At 35.2% G+C, this 19,570-nt stretch overlaps 1 protein-coding gene across 1 annotated transcript in view; it reads right to left on the reverse strand.

Moving 5' to 3' along the window:
* Window positions 1-18,831, reverse strand: part of LOC114250185 (uncharacterized protein CG7065) — a 32,192-nt gene extending 13,361 nt beyond the window's left edge. The window contains exons 1-11 of the mRNA XM_089733355.1: window positions 18,633-18,831; window positions 17,679-17,866; window positions 11,191-11,352; window positions 10,548-10,656; window positions 8,898-9,036; window positions 7,179-7,332; window positions 6,182-6,348; window positions 5,396-5,502; window positions 4,359-4,371; window positions 1,868-1,922; window positions 373-464 (exon numbers count right to left, since the gene is read on the reverse strand). Coding sequence (XP_089589481.1) covers window positions 373-464; window positions 1,868-1,922; window positions 4,359-4,371; window positions 5,396-5,502; window positions 6,182-6,348; window positions 7,179-7,332; window positions 8,898-9,036; window positions 10,548-10,656; window positions 11,191-11,352; window positions 17,679-17,771 — 1,091 coding nt within the window. The 5' untranslated portion in view covers window positions 17,772-17,866; window positions 18,633-18,831. The remainder of the gene's footprint in view (window positions 1-372; window positions 465-1,867; window positions 1,923-4,358; window positions 4,372-5,395; window positions 5,503-6,181; window positions 6,349-7,178; window positions 7,333-8,897; window positions 9,037-10,547; window positions 10,657-11,190; window positions 11,353-17,678; window positions 17,867-18,632) is intronic.
* Window positions 18,832-19,570: the final 739 nt, after the last annotated feature.

Here is a 19,570-nt window from a genome sequence, read left to right on the forward strand (position 1 = left end):
AAAAAAAAGGTGGTTTTTTTCTCCCAAATTGTAGAAGTTAGTAAGTAAATGTATTTAATATATTAAAAAAAAAAAAATTTAGCTCAACCCTGTAATGCTTGCCAACAACATTAGACCAATGTAATGAAACTATTATATTATCATCGATCCTTGATACGTGTGCAAGTATTTTAACGTTCTCGATAGCGCAAAAGTTGACTCAAATTTATATGGAGTTGGAACGTTTGCCTACGTTTGCTGCTAGGGGCGCTGTTCTAACTGCATACAAATTTGAGTAACTTTTACGCTATCGATAACGTTAAGAACTCGCACTAAGCACACAGGTGTGATCAATGCGCTAGTATCTCGTGAGTGTATGATCGTGTCACGTACCTGTACTTGGTTCTGGTGGGCGCCGGTCTGTGCTCCTCGTCGCTGATGTCCGACAGAGATTCTATAGACTGCGCGCGCACTCTTTGATTACGCTGTGAACAAAGATAATGTCATATCGTCACTGTCAAACCAAAGTCTGCTATGTGCAAAAACTCTATTTTGAATTAACGAGTAAAAACATTTTCGTATAAAGTTTTGATATGAAGGTGAATTTTTAAGAACTATATCAAATGAAAGCTATAGATAAATGGACCGTTTATTTTGAAAGTGGTGTAAGTCCATTTTCTTTTGTTTCGAGAAAATTAAAGGTTACTATATTTCTTGATTTAAAAATACAGGCAAATCATATGAGGTCTGGCTATGCCACCTACCTCTGTCAATTGGACTTACACCACTTTCATAATCGATGATTATGCAATTTCATTTACCGACCGATTTTAAGTTGTACAAAACATGGGATTTTTTTGAAAAATTAAACACGGACTAGTTATATATAAAAAATTTACATTAAATGAAGCATGAATTACGTGATAGCTCATTTTTCTCAAAAATGGACTTACACCACTTTCAAAATAAACGGTCCAAATATTAAAGCTATAGAAACGTAACAGTTTTTTTTTTATACCGTAGGTAGGGCTGTGAACTATACGGAAAGGTCAAAAAGTAAAAATCTCAAAAGGTGCACATAGCAGATTTTTGTTTGACAACGCCGATATGTCAATAATGTCACATTATTTAGACATACGTCTCTTGTTTAATTCAACATTATACTGTACATTTGCTGATGCGTTTTTACGTAGAAAATTATACCCGTTTAAATGCGGACCGGTTGTGAGGCGCAGCGGATGGTCACTCCCTGCTGAGGGAGGTCGCTGTCATTTTAAAAGTCCAATGAAACGTCCACCTTAATTTTCTAATATTTTTTTTAAATACCCTTCTTTTTATGATAATTAAAGCTTGAAGAAAGAGGTGTAGAGCTGTATTTACACTGCACCGTATAAAATACAGATTTTTCCATAACAATATTATATTTTTTCCTACGTATGTCGATAGCCTTAAAGAGCTATGCTAGCATTATCGAATGAGTAGGTGAGCTCACGGGGCTCTAACCTGAGGACGTTGCTAACACTGGCCCTAGCAAGAGCAGTGCTTCGCAGAATCTACCACCGGATCGGAAACGCGACCCACTGAGAAGATCCGGCGAGAAACTCAGTGGACTGTGTCTGTGGGTTAATTTACTCACCGAAACCTTCGTCGCAGGCGACGTGTTAGACTAAAACGGTGACCGGTGCTTGGGGTACCTAAAAGCAGCGTTAATGGATCGGAAGGATCCGAGATGACGTGTTTAGGGCGACATGTTTAGTCGACGGACTGTTTATCGTTCGCACCGAATGCGATTGTATTATAGTTTCGAACTCAAGTTTCAATTTTGGAGGCAGAATTCACGTAGCGATGTCTATGGACTCCCATAACTCTGAACATCAGTCGCACTTACTTTATATGATTTACTGGGGGCAGACACGGACGGCGGGGACGGGTCTCGTTTGCCCCTGAGAACAAACACAAAACGTTAATTACATGTGGAAAGTTTTACAACGTAGAGATCTTCCACCGAGCGGATGATATTGCTCGGTGCACCGACGGTCCTAATGTTGTCGTTCGAATCTTGTATATATACACCCCTATTTTTTAATTAGTACAAAAAATTTAACTGGGCTCTAAGTATCTTTAACTAATCATATTTGTGTACTTAAAAAATAAAAAACACTAAGTCTCAAAACTGTCCACAAAAATACGTAATAACTGGTAAATGCTAAATAATTATAAAAAAAAAACAATCAATGACCGATAGTAAGTACGTGCGGCGGGGTTTGGGTACCTACGGGGCGCTGCTCCATTGACAAATTCCGGGAAACTCAAGCCGAAGCCCACCAACCACCCCTTGTCCCTCTGCGCCCGCGCCGTGCCCCGACGCAACAACGACAAAAAACAGTGCTAAATTGTTATCGGAAGTGTGCGTATGCTTTTTTTCGTTGCAACAGTTGTTTGTTTAAGTTTTCCCTGACGCGATGGCTTATCAGTTCACATCACAGGAGTATGTAGCTATGCTTCGTGCGTACTTTTTGAGTGGAGAAAACGCGAGTGCAGCTGTACGTATGTACAGGGAAGACACCCAAACGCTCGACAGCCAAATGTGCGAACCGTGGTAAATGCTTACCAGCGTTTACTAGATCACGGTTCATTCTACGCACGGTCACCTACGTACGTCAAGAACGAGGCAGACCGGCGTTGTCACAAAATCTGTACGACGATGTACTAGCGTATTTTGAAGAGGATCCCCGGCGGAGTACAAATGACGCCGATCGACGGTTTAACATCAGCCAGTCCTGTGCCTGGAAGATTATTAATAAGGCTGGATTACATCCATATCACTACAGGAAATCTCAAGAATGAACGCCCATGGACTTATTTTTGTGGAGTGAAATTAAGAGACGTGTGCACAGAAGCGAGCGAATTAGGCTCGAATGATTAAAACAGCGCATAGTGGACGCTGTTCACGAAGTGAAAAGACAGAGAAGCGTACTTTTCTCGTTAAAAACAATTTAATGAAACGAGCCCGTCTGTGTATTGACAATGGTGGTGGACATTTCGAAGGACAATTGAAATACTTGTAAGTTTAGTAAATAATACCTATGTAAATAATTATTGTAAATAGCACCTGATTCTAACTTCATAAATATGCCAAAATTTCTCTATTCTTTTAGTACAGAATACTTTATTTTATTGTAATATTTGTTTATTGTTTTCTAATCACATACGTATTTAATTAATTGTAAAAAGGTAATTTTGCCGGTCCTAAGCCCGGATGAATATGAAGGAGAGGTTAGAATTTAGAAAATTAAATAAAGTAGGTAACTACATCACATGTTCTTTTGTTTCATTTTATTGTCTAAGGCCATCTACGTCACAAGTGCGACAGTACGAATGCGAATGAGTAGGATGGAATACCATCAATGTAATTCAATGAACTAATGAATGGATTGTAAAGTAATATGTCCATGATTTCAGTGAGATTTTGTACAATAAACAAATGATAATAACTTTGCTATTTAAAGGTATTATGAGATTTTTCCGTCACATATATGATAATAATGTCTTCCCTAATATGTCCTTAAAATTTTTGTACTAGTTATAAAATAATGGTGTATAAGCCCATCTTGAAAATGTCGTCAGCCAGATTCAGGCATCTGTCAAATATCTTGTATTCTATGATAGCTACGGCTACATTAAACAAATTAAATGTCATGAACCCTTTTAGTGCTGAACTTAATTTCACATTTTTTGCAGAAATAGGCAAAGGAATTTTGGAAAAAATTCAAACAAAAAAAAAATTGTAACTTAAAAAAAATATTCAAAAATCAATGATAAATTCACAGCAAATAACTTTAAAAGGTTATTTATAAATGTTATTAACTTATTAAAAAAGTTATAGGTACATGCACGCGCAAAGACATGTCCGTACAGGTCTATACCGGTGTTGGGCATTAAACAATTAATATTTTAACCACCGTAGGAATTGATTGAAAAATTAACTGCAATTAATTTATTCACAATTAATGTAATTGCAAATAATCTTTTAGTTGCATATTGCAATTAATTTATTTAAATTTAGTTATGTTAATTGAAAGATACAATTAAAATAATGCAACTAGGTAATATTTTTAATTGTTGTAAGAAACAATTAAAACCGCCTCTCCTATAGACTCTATACTTAATACCTATAATCAAACTGTACAATAGTCGGTATACCGACGCTCTGCTCTTTATACACGTATTAATGGTCTATCTATCGACGGTTCGCGATCCAAGGGTTAAATTCACGATCACAATCAGGTAAACAATGGAAACTTTAAATAATACTAAGCGATTAATTTATATATACGTTATCACTTATCTTAGTGTTGCTGTTTTTAAAAACTACTCACGTATTTTCGTAATCTGAAACAAGCATACGTTTGATTAGTATTCGATTATTAATCATGTTACAGTACAGATTGATGAATCTCTGCCTATTATACTGGTGGTAGGACCTCTTGCGAGTCCGCGCGGGTGGCTACCACTACCCTGCCTATTTCTGCCGTGAAGCAGTAATGCGTTTCGGTTTGTAGGGTGGGGCGGTTGTAACTATACTTGATACTTAGAACTTATATCTCAAGGTGGGTGGCGCATTTACGTTGTGGATGTCTATGGGCTCCAGTAACCACTTAACACCAGGTGGGCTGTGAGCTCGTCCACCCATCGAGGCAATAAAAAAAAACCCGTATCGACTATAACGTCGAGGGTATTTCGCCGGGCTGCTTCGTGGCAGAAACAGGCAGACTTGTGGACAAACTTTGAACTTCAGCACAGTCTAAGTCAATATAAGCTGCGCCAATAAAGAAACGAATCGAGAATGGCATCTATTGTCTTGCACTGATACTAGCACGGTAGAGTCGACAAATAAAAAGAAAGATCGAAAGAAAAAGTTGTTTATTGCAAAAAAAAAAAAAATATTAGAGTCTAGTTTAGTTTATTTTGATCCCTGGCGGAGGGGGAGATATCTGATCTGGGATGTAACTTGCGTAGACACTTTTGGTGCCAGTCATCTAAGTCGCACAACTCGAACGGCCGAAAGATAAAAGTCAGAACTGATATTTTTTTGCATGCAGTGCGCGCCGTGCTAAGGACAGCAATACTTTAGAGTGAGAGCGCATGATCGCCGCCGCCATTTTAGATTCGTTTCTTTATTGGCGCGGTTATACCAACACAGCATCCACTAGGCCATGCTGGTTTACAGGATTAAAACGACAAATGCTAAGTTGTCTTTATTGCCCTTTCGGATAGAGATCAGTTCTCTGGCACTCCAATTAGGACAATAAAGAAAATAAGCAAACTTAATAAAATTTCGCTTGAAGCGATCATGTGACTTCATTGAATCAACGAAGAAAAAAATATATGATTTACATAAGTGTCATATACTTACTCTTGCGTAAAGATTGTATCAGATCAATATCCACGACATCTTCGAATGAACAGAGCTCTTTTCCTTTAAAATGATCGGTTCTGTGTATCCATGTATTAATAGACTCCCTGTAAGAATTAAAATCAATTATTGTTAACAGCATTGGCTTTAAAACTACTAAACTAAATACTAAAAATAAATTCCTAGCAGTTTCAAATATTAACATCCGACCTTTTGCCTCTAGTATCATTAAAATGAGTTATTGTGTATAGCGTTGGCTTTTACACTACAAAAAATAAAATCCTAGCCGTTTTTTTTATTGCTCAGGTAGGTGTACGATATCACGGCCTATCGGGTTTTAAGTGGTTACCCAAGCCCATAGTTAAGACAACGTATATGCCGTCACCTACCTTGAGATACAAGTTCTAAGATATCAGTTTTTACAGTACGGCTGCCCGCCTTTCAAACCGAAACGCATTAATACTTCACGGTAGAAGTAGGCAGGGTAGTGGTACCTACCCGTGCGGATTCACAAGAGGTCCTACTACCAGTTAAAATATTAACATCAGACCTTTTGTCTCTGTTATCGGACATGACATTGACAATTACTGCATCCGTGCAGTAATGGAATTATATTTATGTATAGAGGTTTAGTGTCGGGCGCATGCCAGGGCGCCAGTGTCACTCAAACCAGAGTGTTGCTAACACTGGCCCTAGCAAGAGCAGTCCTTCAGAGAATCTACCACCGGATGGGAAACGCGACGGGCTGTGTCTACGGGACGGGGCGCTGGTGCTGGGACGGCGTACTTGTTCTTGTCGTATTCGTCCTTGTCGATGTGCGCGGGGCGGTGGCGGCCGTACGTGTCCTCGACGCGCTGCACGAAGCGGTGCACCACCACGCTCACGCCCTCGCGGTACAGCTGCTGGTTGCGGTACGGCGCCAGCAGCTCGTACGCCTTGTGGAAGTGACGTTGCTGCGGGCGTCACGTCATGTTATACAAGCTGCTCAACGATTCGTTTTTGAAATAAAGATGTTTACAAATAAAATTATGGTTCCCGTTAAAATTGAAGAAACATAAAAACAATGGCAAAAAGAGATGGCAGCACTGACGTTCAGTAAAAGAAAAAAAAGTATCCGACTGACCTAATTCATTGTCGTTTAGTTAAGACACTGTACCGTATTATATTAAACTATTTCTATGTTTTTCATTAAATTGCAAATTGATGGTTAGAGTAGTTAAAAAGCGTAATAGATATTTTATTTCAAACAACTTTTTACGGATACAGTATAGTACTTTGATCTAATAAAGTTTGAATATATATTTTTCGTTTGACAATAACCTTGACTGCCTTACGGTCGTAATGTGAGTGGACATTTTTCTTATATAGATGTTTCAGCAGTTTGAAGTTTATTTTTTCAATAACATTAGATTTAATATTGAAAATAAATGAATATGCAATTTCGAAAAGGGCACATCTCTGAAAATGTAAAATGTTCAGGAAATGAAAAAAACTGATTATTTTCTAAAGCAGTGTAAAATTTAAAATATTAACTTTTGAGATATATTTTAGTGTTAATTAGAAATTTAAAATTACTGGAATTATTATAAAATGGGTGTAGGTAAGCCTCAAAATTACATGTATATGAAAAAACGTATTTGACAAAATATGCGACATGTGCCCTTTTCGAAATTGCATATTCAAATATAATTAGTGTTTTTGTTCGTTTCGGATATTCTTTCAGTGGTTTCCTTCGAACCTGAACCGAACCGAGCAATAGCGTCGAATAAAATACAAGACTAACGATGTAGTTAACGCGGTGCCAGTAGGAGGTCATGTGGTTGATGATGGTGCGCGGGTGGCCCTGCTTGTTGCAGAGCACGCACAGGTAGCAAGGCTCGGAGTGGCCGTCCTCGGGCGGGTGCTCTATGAGGTACTCGATGCCGGGCAGCGGCGCTCTGAGAACACGAGACGGTCCACTGCTTACTACACTATCGGCATGCTATGATGGCCGTTTTAACATAATACAATTTTTTTTAAAGGAATTTTATGACCTGGTAACTAAGACCTTTAAGTCATGTCTTATTTTAATTTATATTCTTATTTTTATTGACATACTAGCTGACCCGGCAAAATTCTTAGTGCCTCAATCGATAAATGAAATACCTCAACTTTTGTTTAAAATAAACTTGAAACAAACAAAAAGAATCCGTCCAACGGGGGACACATCAAAGGAAAAACAAAATTGTTATTTTTATTTACTTCCGCACATTTTCATATTTATCTAACCTTTTAAACCTTCTCTGGACCTCCACAAATAATTCAAGACCAAAATTAGCTAAATCAGTCCAGCCGTTCTCGAGTTTTAGCGATACTAACGAACAGCAATTCATTTTTATATATATAGATTACAATAGTGATGTGAAATGTTAGTTTATTCCCGAAAAAAATATAATGAAATCTATAAGTTTTTATTGCAAGTGGTACCCGATTAAAAAGGTTTAATAAAACAAAAATAGAAATGATTACTGAATATATTTGAACGATCTGAATATTGGAATGAAAATGAATATACATACTTTATATGCATACAAGAAACAAATTAATACAAAGAGAGACCAGAAAAAGGTGCCGCAGAAGGCACAGATTTAATCAGATTCGTCCATACTGCTATTTTCACTGTCGTCACTACTATCATCATCTACATTAATAAAATTATAATTTATTTTAATTTTGTGTCCTAAAATAATACATTCGATAAATTTTATGACTAACTATTGACAATAAAGAACAGCAATTTGCTCCTTCAAATGTTTTTTATTTTATTTTACCTACTATTAATACGAAACTTCATGAGTGGACAAACATCAATAACGGCCAACGTAGCGTACCGGTAGTGTAACTGTTCAATTTCTAAACGTCAAAGTGTTAGAGAGATACGTCCGCCATGACACCAACGCTCTTTTAAATTCAGCCGTCCAGGGCAAACGCATCAATTTTATATTTCTCAAATTCAGTCTTTCAATTTGTCATATAAGGGTAAAATATCTCAAAACAATAAATACAGTCCACGCTAAATTGCCACAACGCAAGACTAACGATACATTTTCTAAAGGTTATTGAAGAAAAGACCATCGGTGAGCTAAAGTGTAAGACCATCAGCGCATTATTATACGAAGCGACAATGCCGGTTTTCGAACCACCCAGACTGTAACTGAGTACTGGATACTGTAGGGATCCCAAGTTACTAGCGCTATGATATGTCCTTCTTCAAACTAGGCTGGTGGACAGTGCTTAATGGTAGGCAGCGGCTTGGCTCTGCCTCTGGTATTGCTGAAGTCCATGGCGACGGTAACCACTCACCATCAGGTTAACTGTATGCCTGCAAGGGCAGTAACAAATAAAAAAGTAGCTTCCCAGAAACGAAGAATGCTATATTGGCTGGAGCCAAAGGTATGTTTCAGGTAATGTTTCAGGTATAGCGACTGTCTGTCTGTGTATTTAAACATCACAAGTATCTTACTTGACATCGTCAATGATGTCCTGTATGTGGCACTTCACTTTCCTGTACTTCTCATACTTCTTTTCGACATCCTCCAAATTCTTTTTATGGTAATCTACTTCTTCGGCCATTTTTTGCAGTACCCTCTGAGTTGCTGTAACTGTAATATTCACATCTTATTTTAGATTATTACATTTATTAATGTGAGAATACAAAAAAACATTAAAGTGACTAGATGGCTTAAGAACTTCTAAAGGCAGATATATATTTAATTCTCGACAATAACACACATACGGTCTTATTCCCTAGATATCGGAGGTTTATAAGCCTGTTACTATGTTGTTATTCATAACCGTTCAATAAAGATAAAACGCTCATTAACAATCACGTAAAATGGATAGAGTAAGAGTCATTTTAAGTCCACGATAAATGTTCGATAGAACAAATATAGCCCCTATATAGATCAGCTGTTTTAGCATTAAAGTTAGTTAAAAATGTCTGGTGTCTATTTATAAACTGGGATCCACTTATCGTGAATTTGAAACCCCAAGTCAAATAAACAGAAAGACCTCAAGATTCTGTCATTCCTTGTTCAGTGTTATTCAGATGTTAATTAACAATTTGTAATGAATTTCAAATGTCGTTATATAAGACATTAGCCGTCCACGTGGCCAACAAAACTGTAAGCAACTATACCAAGCGTCAGAGATAATAAAAATAAAATAACATACATGATGTTACATCGTAAAATGTGAAATGTGAGTCGTGAAAATCTAAAACCGGTGACGTAGTGAATTTCATATATTAATTCATACTAGTGGTCCACATGTAGTCAAAATTCGACTATTATTAAACACTAACAACATTCTATTGTCAAAGACTGTTATACTTCTATAATCACAGATTTCGCCAAGACTACACTATAGACAAATAATAATAAAGAGAAACAATATTTAATCTATTCTCAATTTGATCACAGACTTTAAGCAATAAGAGAAGTTTGACAATAAACATTTTTTTTTTTCCTACCTTAGCTGATAGCCTTAGGGGCTATTTCAGCGTAACCGTGGCTAGTAGGTTAGTTCACGGGGCTCAAACCTGATGACGTTGCTAACACGAACCCTAGCAAGAGCCGTGCTTCGCAGAATCTACCACCGGATCGGAAACGCGACCCACTGAGAAGATCCGGCGAGAAACTCAGTGGGCTGTGTCTGAGAGTTAATTTACTCGTCGAGCCCTTCGTCGCAAGCGACGGGTTCGACGAGAACGGTGACCGGTGCTTGAAGTACCTAAAAGCACCGTTAGTGGATCGGGAGGATCCGAGATGACGTGTTTTGGGCGACGTCGACTGCTTTCCATTCTGTCCGCAGGATCGGGAATGTAATTACCGGCGGCCACGATGAGAGGGTTCTCGTGTCGTACCGCTTTATCGAAGTGGACAATAAACAAATAGTAGGCATGCGTGTGTGTGTCAAATATATGGGTAGTGTGTGTAATGTTTTTTTGTACATATTTTATATGCATAATTAAAAAAAAAATATTAACATTCTGCACTCCTTCTCTACATTCTCTATAAGCGTGGGAAATTTCATACTCCTCTGTCCGCGCAATTTTCGTAAAAAGGGGTACAAAGTTTTTGCTTCACGTATTAATATGTAGATAGAAACATACCCATGCTTTTTGATTGCTTCTGAAGGAAATGGTGCTCCTCGAATATGCTATTCGGCCACGCTGTGCACATCGCCAGTTTAATCTTGTGCTTTTTTCCGGATATGTGAGTCTGGAATAATTTTTGTTTTAACGATATTTAAATCACAGTATTTTCTTGTAAATTTTCATCTTACAATCTTACATTTCGACCGTAGGCTGCCAACACCTCCTAAAGCGCTTTGCCATAAATTTACAGAAGACCATAAAAACTACATTGTTAACAAAATACAGATGGTATTTATGAACTCAAAATCCAAATTTATTATTTTTACAGTAATTTTATATTCCTAAGAAGAAAACATTCAAATCACGTTCCTTTAGAGTTGTAAGTTAAAGGTTTTTCCATAAAAAATTATAAAAAAAAAGTTAGATGTTATTTCTTCTTGGTGTAAGTTCTTAAAAAGAAGACAAATTACATTTTTTAAATAACATGTTATTAGAAAATTACAAAAATAGCCACTTCTAACATTAAGATATTAAGATAACAGGTGGCGCAAAAAAAAACCATTTCAGTAAAAATGTGAGTTGGGAGCTGTTGGCAGGTTACGGTCGATTTGCTATATTAGTGACGCTGCTACTAACTAATATGTTATAACTAAGTTACCTGAAGTATGCTTTCGCCGCTGCAGACTGCTCCGCACGGGTAGCACAGATATATCCACTTGCCGGATATATCTCGTCCTTTCCGCTCGACCATGTTTCGCGTCTCGCCATCCTCGGTTTTGATCTTCAAACTGTTCAGATGGTCTTGAAACTCTTGCTCGGCCTAAAAAATACGCTATCGTGAGTTCAGTTTTGTTTTTACATTCGAATCGTCGTAACGAATTTCTTATCTCGGCAATCATTCGCTGAAAATTTTTAATGAATGCTGAAAATACCATTACATTTTTACTTTCCTCTAGCGTACAATACTTACCGATTGGTTTTACCTAAAATTTAGGAGGAATTGTGGAATTGTGACGTCAGTATTGACCGGAGTCAGGTATTTTATGTATATTAAACGTTCGTGTTTAATCTCAATACTTGAATTCTTAAAATAGTATTCTTTCCGATATATATTTTTTATCAGTCGAAATTGTAAATGATTCAACGTATTAGATTTATCAAACTGTTTTTAATATTTTCTATAGTACGCGCCAAACCCAAACGTTTCTATGAACTTTGTGCAAGTTCCTGCGCAGACTAATTAGGGGATGAAGAGTAATTACTAAATTTGAAATATTCAAATTAAATATAGAAACAATTGAATTAAATGTATACAAGATGATAAGTTGTCGAGGGAATAAATTATCAAAGTGTAACTGTACGACATATCGCAAATAAATTCACTCAGAGCGTAGGTACCTATATGAGTTTTGCGTGTACTTTAATCACTAATGTTTTAGGTTTAAACTGACACATACTAATTTATTAAAAAACTCATGTACACTTTTTTTTTACAAAATAGAATCTTGGTTATATAATATTCTTAAGTTAAAAACTGAATTAATTAAATCAGACGCAAGAAGTTTTCATGTCTTCGATGAAAGATACCTACCTATTAGTTCCTGTCTTACAATACGTGGAACTAGGGTGGAACAACAATTTATTAACGTAATAGGCTACCTATAGGCACTAAAATCTATTTATATAGTTTTTTCTATAAATTGTTAGTGAAGCCTCATAAAAAATTGATAATAAATAAATTTTATTACGAGCTGCACTATGAAGTAACTTGTAATATTTGCTCTTTTAATATTAGTATGCATTCGTGATCCGCATCTCTCCACAATTGAGGTTATGCCAGTTGTTCGATTTTCGTCAAATCGTCAAGCTTTTAGCCTCAACCTTTACTAGATGCATAGATTGGAACACTTGGAACTAATCATACACATACCACCATAAACTGGCTTAGAGTACAGATCAGTTTTAGTAAATGTGTCGCCGGGTCAATACCTGTAACGCTAAAACTCTATTTCGACTAAATAGCTTTTTAATTTTCTTACGCATCTATACGGAGAACGTATTACATATATTTATTTTATATGTTGCGGAGAATCCCAAGATTACAGGAAAACATACATTCGACATGAATCAAAAAGTTCTAATCGCAACAAAAATATACTTAACGGTTTTTTTTTATAAACACGTAATCGTATTTCAAAAATGAACAGGAGCTAAATGCGGAGAATATGTCAGAGCTGTGTATTACCTCCAGCACAGCACAGATCTATGAATTAGAGCGTCACCGTGAAGAAACAACAATTCCGAAAACTTCACGTAGTTACAACATTAACTCTATAATATAAATAATAGGGTCGACTAAGTACTAAGTAAGACCCGGTCGTTTCTGTGCGTGGCTAATTAAAATATCATTGACACTCCAAAAGTCTATAGCTTTGCTGGCGATAAGAGTGACTTATTTTTTATGCGACGAGGGTATTTCTCACAGCGCGATTTGTCTCCCAATCTCGTAATTTAAATGATGGTCCTATTTTTTATTCAATTTTCATCGGTAAAAACTCGTGGTACCTCTAGCCCATACCTTTGTAAACTAATTACAGTGAATTCAATGCTGTAAAATGAAATATTTAAGATCTCAGAAAAATCTTTTAGTCATTCTTGATGATAAAAATGATCCAAACGCTTATGTCCAGAATTACTGTACCACAGTTTGATATCAGTAGCTACTAATGATATTTCGCATTCAGCATCTGTATGTGTTTATCCTTTTCTTCTGTGTTTCGGCATCCATAACGCAGGAGAAATATTTATCTTTTAAATCAAAGCAAACTTTTTGATGGTCTTGCGTGACGAATAGTTGAAGGCCGGCCAGATTTAGTGTTATCATCTTCACAGCACAAACTGCCCCTTTAAGCTCATCAATCAGCAGGAAATCCAAAAAAACTGGCACAAATCACTGCACGTAGCACTTTTTACATATCGGAGCGTTTTTGATTCCGCAGATACCGATTTATTATTACAGCACAAGATAATGAAACTAAGTTTAACTTTGTTTAAAAAATTTAAAATAACCAATTTGTATTTATCTTCCAAATAACGAAAATACGCAAAACTGATTTTCGGAATGCGCTCATAAGAACTTTTTGATTCATCTTAATCGAAGAATTTATTGAAGTCTGCAATTATCTAACATTAAAAATTTAACTGATTTTACTGAAAATCCAGATTAATAAACTTAATTATTATTGTCACCAAATATATATATAATTGATGATGATGATGATATTCATAATATTTTGTTTTTTGCATACTTTTTTGCATTCATCTAAGTTTGGTCACGAAGCTACTATAGAATATTTTTATCGTGTGTATGTACATCGTACACGTGCGTAATGTCTACACCACCGAAATTGGTAATCGTATTTATATTTCAAATAAATATTTTTTTGCGTATCCGGAAAACAGTTAAGGATAATTCACTCCAGTTACAGTTTTTTTTATAGCTATGCTGATAGCTTTGAGAGGCTATTTTAGCGTTGCCCTAGTGTGTAGGGGAGCTCTCGGAGCTCAAACCGGGGGTGTTGCTAACATTGGCCCTAGCAAGAGCAGTGCTTCGCAGAATCTACCACTGGATCGGAAACGCGACCCACTGAGAAGATCCGCCGAGAAACTCAGTGGGCTGTGTCTAGGGGATAATTTGCTCGCCGAGATCTTCGTCGCAAGCGACGGATTCCGGGGTTACACTGATGGTGAAAAGTTACTGTAGTTCATGGCCATTAGCAATGTCAAGAATGCAACAGTCAAATTAAGTTAACCGCTATAGACCCTTCAAAGTTCCATTACATTTCTGTTAACAAGATAAAAACATAATTTAAACTACTTCTATAGTTTACTCTCGGCGTTTTTATTGTCATTTTAATATTTCTCACGTTTCGAATTCTTTGCAATTTTCGTGGTCAGACATGTAAGACTCGCGAAAACCGAAGTAAATACTGAAGTAACGCGTGCTCTATAATTATTTTTTTGTTAATAAATAAGTGGCATTTTCAATTGGCTTAGTGCTTGTGCATTCAGACAGGACATTGTGATGAAGCTTGGGGGAGACTTGTAAAAGTCTGTGAATGACTTTTTTTTCTTTTTTTAATGAATGATTACTGGTGCCCCAGAGGTCTTTCCAGTTTCACCAGGACAGGAGACTGATGATGATAAACATTCAGAAGTACCGAAAAATATTCAACACAGGAAATAGTAAATAATAATCCAATTTATTATAATCTGAAGAGAAAAATGAAAAATGAAAAATCAGAAATGAGGAGATTCGCAGGAAAACCATGGTAACCGACATAGCCCAAAGGATTGCGATACTGAAGTGGCAGTGGGCAGGACACATTGCTCGCGGAACGGATGGCCGTTGGGGCCAGAAGGCTCTTGAGTGGCGACCGCGTACTGGAAGACGTAGCGTGGGTAGGCCTCCCACAAGGTGGGCCGACGACCTATTGAGGTTCGCGGGGATCCGCTGGATGCAGGCAGCGCAGGACCGGTCTTTGTGGCGAGGCTTGGGGGAGGCCTATGTCCAGCAGTGGACGTCCATGGGCTGATAGAATAGAATAGAAGAGTAATATTGTTTGTACAACTCATGCATAAAGTATGAATTATATGCTACAATCTTTGTTATCAATGCATCATTTAATCTTAGTTTTAGTTTTAAATAGCTTTTGTATGAGTACTTCAAGTTCGAACTTAAGCTCAGTGATAGGCAGGGCTAGATTTATCTCAAAAGTCACTAGTCAAAGGCTGAAGTATCTATCTAGCGGGCCACAGAGTTTAAACAAAACCAATTAAGAAAGTTTATGTACAGCATATATTAATTAGTAAGTATATTATAAATTGATGATTGATGAATTGAACTTTAGAGAGAATGTTTCATTTTATTTTTGCTTTTGTTATTGTTATCTTTATATATTTCTTTAATATAAAATTGCTAATATATATTTAAAAGAAACACAAAATAAGTATCAGTGCGGAATATGCAATAGCGCGCACTCAGCTTATTTCACTGGTTCTTCTCATAAATGTAGATTTTTTCAACGGGTGATACAGATAATGTATTTTTGACCTAGAACTCAGCTTGTAGCATATTCCAATTAAAATTAATTATGGTTGTTAAAATCTAATTATATAACTAAACTAAATAATAATAATAAATCTAGTTTGTTCTGACACTATCGAGTTTGTATATCTCCATTTACCTAAGCTGTTAATTTTCGCACAAAACTGCTTCTAAGAAAATTGAGGGCTATACACAGAGTTTTTAAGAATTAATCGTCAACAAAAACCAAATGATTTCTGAAGCTGAAGATAAAACCTTTTAGGGATGAAATGAATAAATACAAGTGTACAAAAAATATATTAATAATGTTAAAATCAATGAAACCAAAATCTATTTTAAACCAATATTTTCATTAATATTAACGTTAGCTATATATTAATATAACGACTATCGAAATACACCAAAAAGATTCTTTTACTGCATAAATTACTGCTTTGATAACGTGACCAGTAATGCTAGCGTTGCACACGGTATGCTGCTATTTCCCTACTATTTCACCCTTCAACTTGTTAATATGCTACATTAATTGATTAATTCATACAGCATGTGCACTATACAGTGGCCACCAGATTCACAAAGACTATAGTTTGTAAGAGAAAATTGAAACTCCAGTCGGAAATCGTGAAATCACTCAAACTTTTCTCTAAATTATTAAATACTTCAAACAATCCCATCAACACATATACAGCTCTGCAGAATCACTGCAAATAAGCATATTGTGAGAAAATCGTAATTTTAAGGTCTATTACAACTTTTAAGTTTTGATTTGGGTCAATGTTTTGGGAGAAGTATTTAAATCATTTGGAAAATAAAACAAGACTGGGTCCTAAAACGTTGAGAGTTTTTAATAGAGAAAATACTACACTACTTGACAAACACTTATGCTTTGGAAAGCACAGGATAGGCCTTGTGTGAAATATTACGTCATCTAGTTCCATGCTCTCAAATAATTGCATTAAAACACAATTTAAAATTATTTGTTTCTAGGAAGGTGTTTAGGTATTATATTAGCTTTTTATATGTCATAGAACCAGCATTTGTAAAACATCTACTGTAACTTAGATGTTTCCTGTTCAAATTGTTGTATACTATTCTTCAAAAACTGTTATGTATTGATGTTAAATATGGATTCTAGAACATTTTGGAACTATATAAAGTAAGTCATCTTTTTTTATGGCGTTCATTGTTCTTTTAGAGCTTTTCAATTTCTTCTACAGCTTTACAAATTACATGGAAGAACTTCTGATTAATGAAGATAAATGAATATTTTTCAAATGATACAAAAACCACAAACCACAAAAAATATATTTGACTAAGTACTACTTTTTGCTTTGCACACATTTATCAGTAGTAAAGATCAGATGGCATGTGAGTTATTAAGGAATAAATTTGTAAATATTGTTTACTGTTTAGTATAAGTATTCTTTGTTCTTTTACTTAGGGGAAGATCCCCTCAAATTGTTAATTGAAGATAATGTTCATTATTAATCTTTGTATTGTGAATGAGCTCACTATTAAGAATTTCATTTTTTGAAGAGGCATACCTAATTTTCATGTTGTTACATCATATTAAAGAAATACCTATGTATTATTTTACTATTGGGAAGGACAAATAGTACATGTAATACTACTATTTATAAATAGAATAATCACATTAAATTAATCTAAAACTTCTTAAGCCATTCTATTTAACTTAATACTTTATCAAAATAAGAAAAGTATTATTATGCAGCGGACAAACTAGAATTTTTTTCATATCTTCAGTGTGCTATGAAAAGTTTTATTTGGTGAACTGCCTTTTGGCCATGAGTAGTGACCAGAAAAATAATTTCAACTTTGTTGCAATTAATGCTAACTGCTTCAAATTTTAAAGACATATTTGTGTATTTTATTTTTATTTTATTGAATAATATCATCCACTCACAGGTAAACAATAAAGAAAACATTTAAAAATTACATATACTTCAATATATGTAATGTGTGAAATGAATTTGTTTTTATACTATTTAGTTTGTTAAAACATTTTTTTATATATTTACCTTAGTACAGTTGCCCTCTTCAATCTTCTTTGGAACTTCTGTAACCGTGTCCTGATAACCCTCAGCCCCCGGGGGGCAGTCAGGCAGCTCCATTTTGAAGCACTACACTTTATAGTTTATGACCAACAAAACTGTCATAAACTATTCTTCGCTAAGGTTAGCAATTTCTTCTTTTCTTGGTTCTTCAACTGTAAACCATTATAAATTAAAAACACATTTTCCACACCATTATATTTATCTGATAAGTAATTTCACTAAACATATTTAGATACTTACAATGCATCAGAAGATCATACTTACTTTTTTCCTTTGAAAGAGTCATAACAGATTGCACTTTTCAGTGCAGTTTTTATAAAAATACATAGTCATACTACATTAGACAAACGCTTCTATAATACATAAACATTTAAAGGTGAGCTTAGGTTTTCAGACAACTCCAGATTTATTAATTCCGATTCAAATTCATCAGCATTGATTCAAATCAAAATTAATGAGTTTTTAGGTCCAACGTAAATCACAAGTCTTAAATTTGTGTAATTTTAGTAACAGTTTTAAAACATAGTTTTATGCATGGAGGAAAAATAAATAAGCTAGTAAAGAAATTAAAACTAGTTGCATGGGAGGGTCTCATGATTTACTATCCAAAAGCAATCAATTTTACTAATTATTAAAGTATATTTATAATATATTGACTGTTTTACACATATCTATTAGAGATCGACTTGATTGGAGGTAATAAATTTTGTTGTAAACTTACCAACTGTGCCACTACATAAATAAAAGAACTCTTCACAGCACTTTTTCACTACATCAATTATTTGGATAAGGTTAATTAATTACAGATATCAATTGAAAAAAAACATGTTTTAACTTATTTGGCTTAACATTACAAAATTTTCGTATGTGTTGTAATTAATAATTCAAATCATTATTAAGTTAAAATAAGCACTGTACCTGTTTAAATAGTGAGTGGATATTTGACGACGTTGATGAACTTAAAATTCAATCATTTGCAAATTTACACTATTAAAAGCAATCATAGGAAATTAAATTGTAACTTAGTTCCAATGCTTTGATTAATCGTTGTTCTAACATACAAATTTCATAATTAGACTACTATCTCTGCAAAGTTCTTTAGCAGCTAGCGTCCATATTTATGTGTTGTATAATCTATGTTCCATAGATAACTATGTTCTATTAGATCATTATAAAGGTCTATGATTAGGCTTAATGAATTTGGCCCCTCTTTTTTTATTTTAAGATTTTTTTTATTTTTAATTATTTGTTCGTCATTTGTTTGTTAATGGTCGAATGTAGAAATTGTTTGTTCGTCTTTTATTTATTTATAATTAATTAAACAAATGATCACCATTAAGTGGGCCCCCCTTACTAGATATATTTATTTTTATCGCTCAGATAATTAATTTTGATCAATTACCTATTGGTCGACGGCTATTGGTGACTGTTCGATTATAAAAACAATTAAATTCCCAATTATTAATTATTTTATATCTAATAAGCAAAACCATCACTTCACGCCTACATTGTTACTGTAGGAGTGGGTGATATAAATCGTATATAAATTCAATATCTATATATCGCAGCAATATCGTTGAATCCGATATCGCCCCGCACGAAATCTATATATCGATATCAGCCGATACACGATATTGCTCGATGTGATGCGCATCGCCATATCGTACCGATTCGTGAATCGAAATCTATATTTCGATATCAGCCGATACACGATATTGCTCGATGTGATGCCCATCGGCATATCGTACCGATTCGTTAATATCAGCAATATTCGTTTGGTTCGTATCGAATCGGCCAGAGTGAGTGAGCGCACGATAGGGATATCATGTGATGAATGAAACAGAAACAGGCATTAT

The sequence above is a fragment of the Bombyx mandarina genome, chromosome 15 (genome assembly GCF_030267445.1).
Source record: "Bombyx mandarina strain Sakado chromosome 15, ASM3026744v2".
In the NCBI taxonomy this organism is placed as follows: domain Eukaryota; kingdom Metazoa; phylum Arthropoda; class Insecta; order Lepidoptera; family Bombycidae; genus Bombyx; species Bombyx mandarina.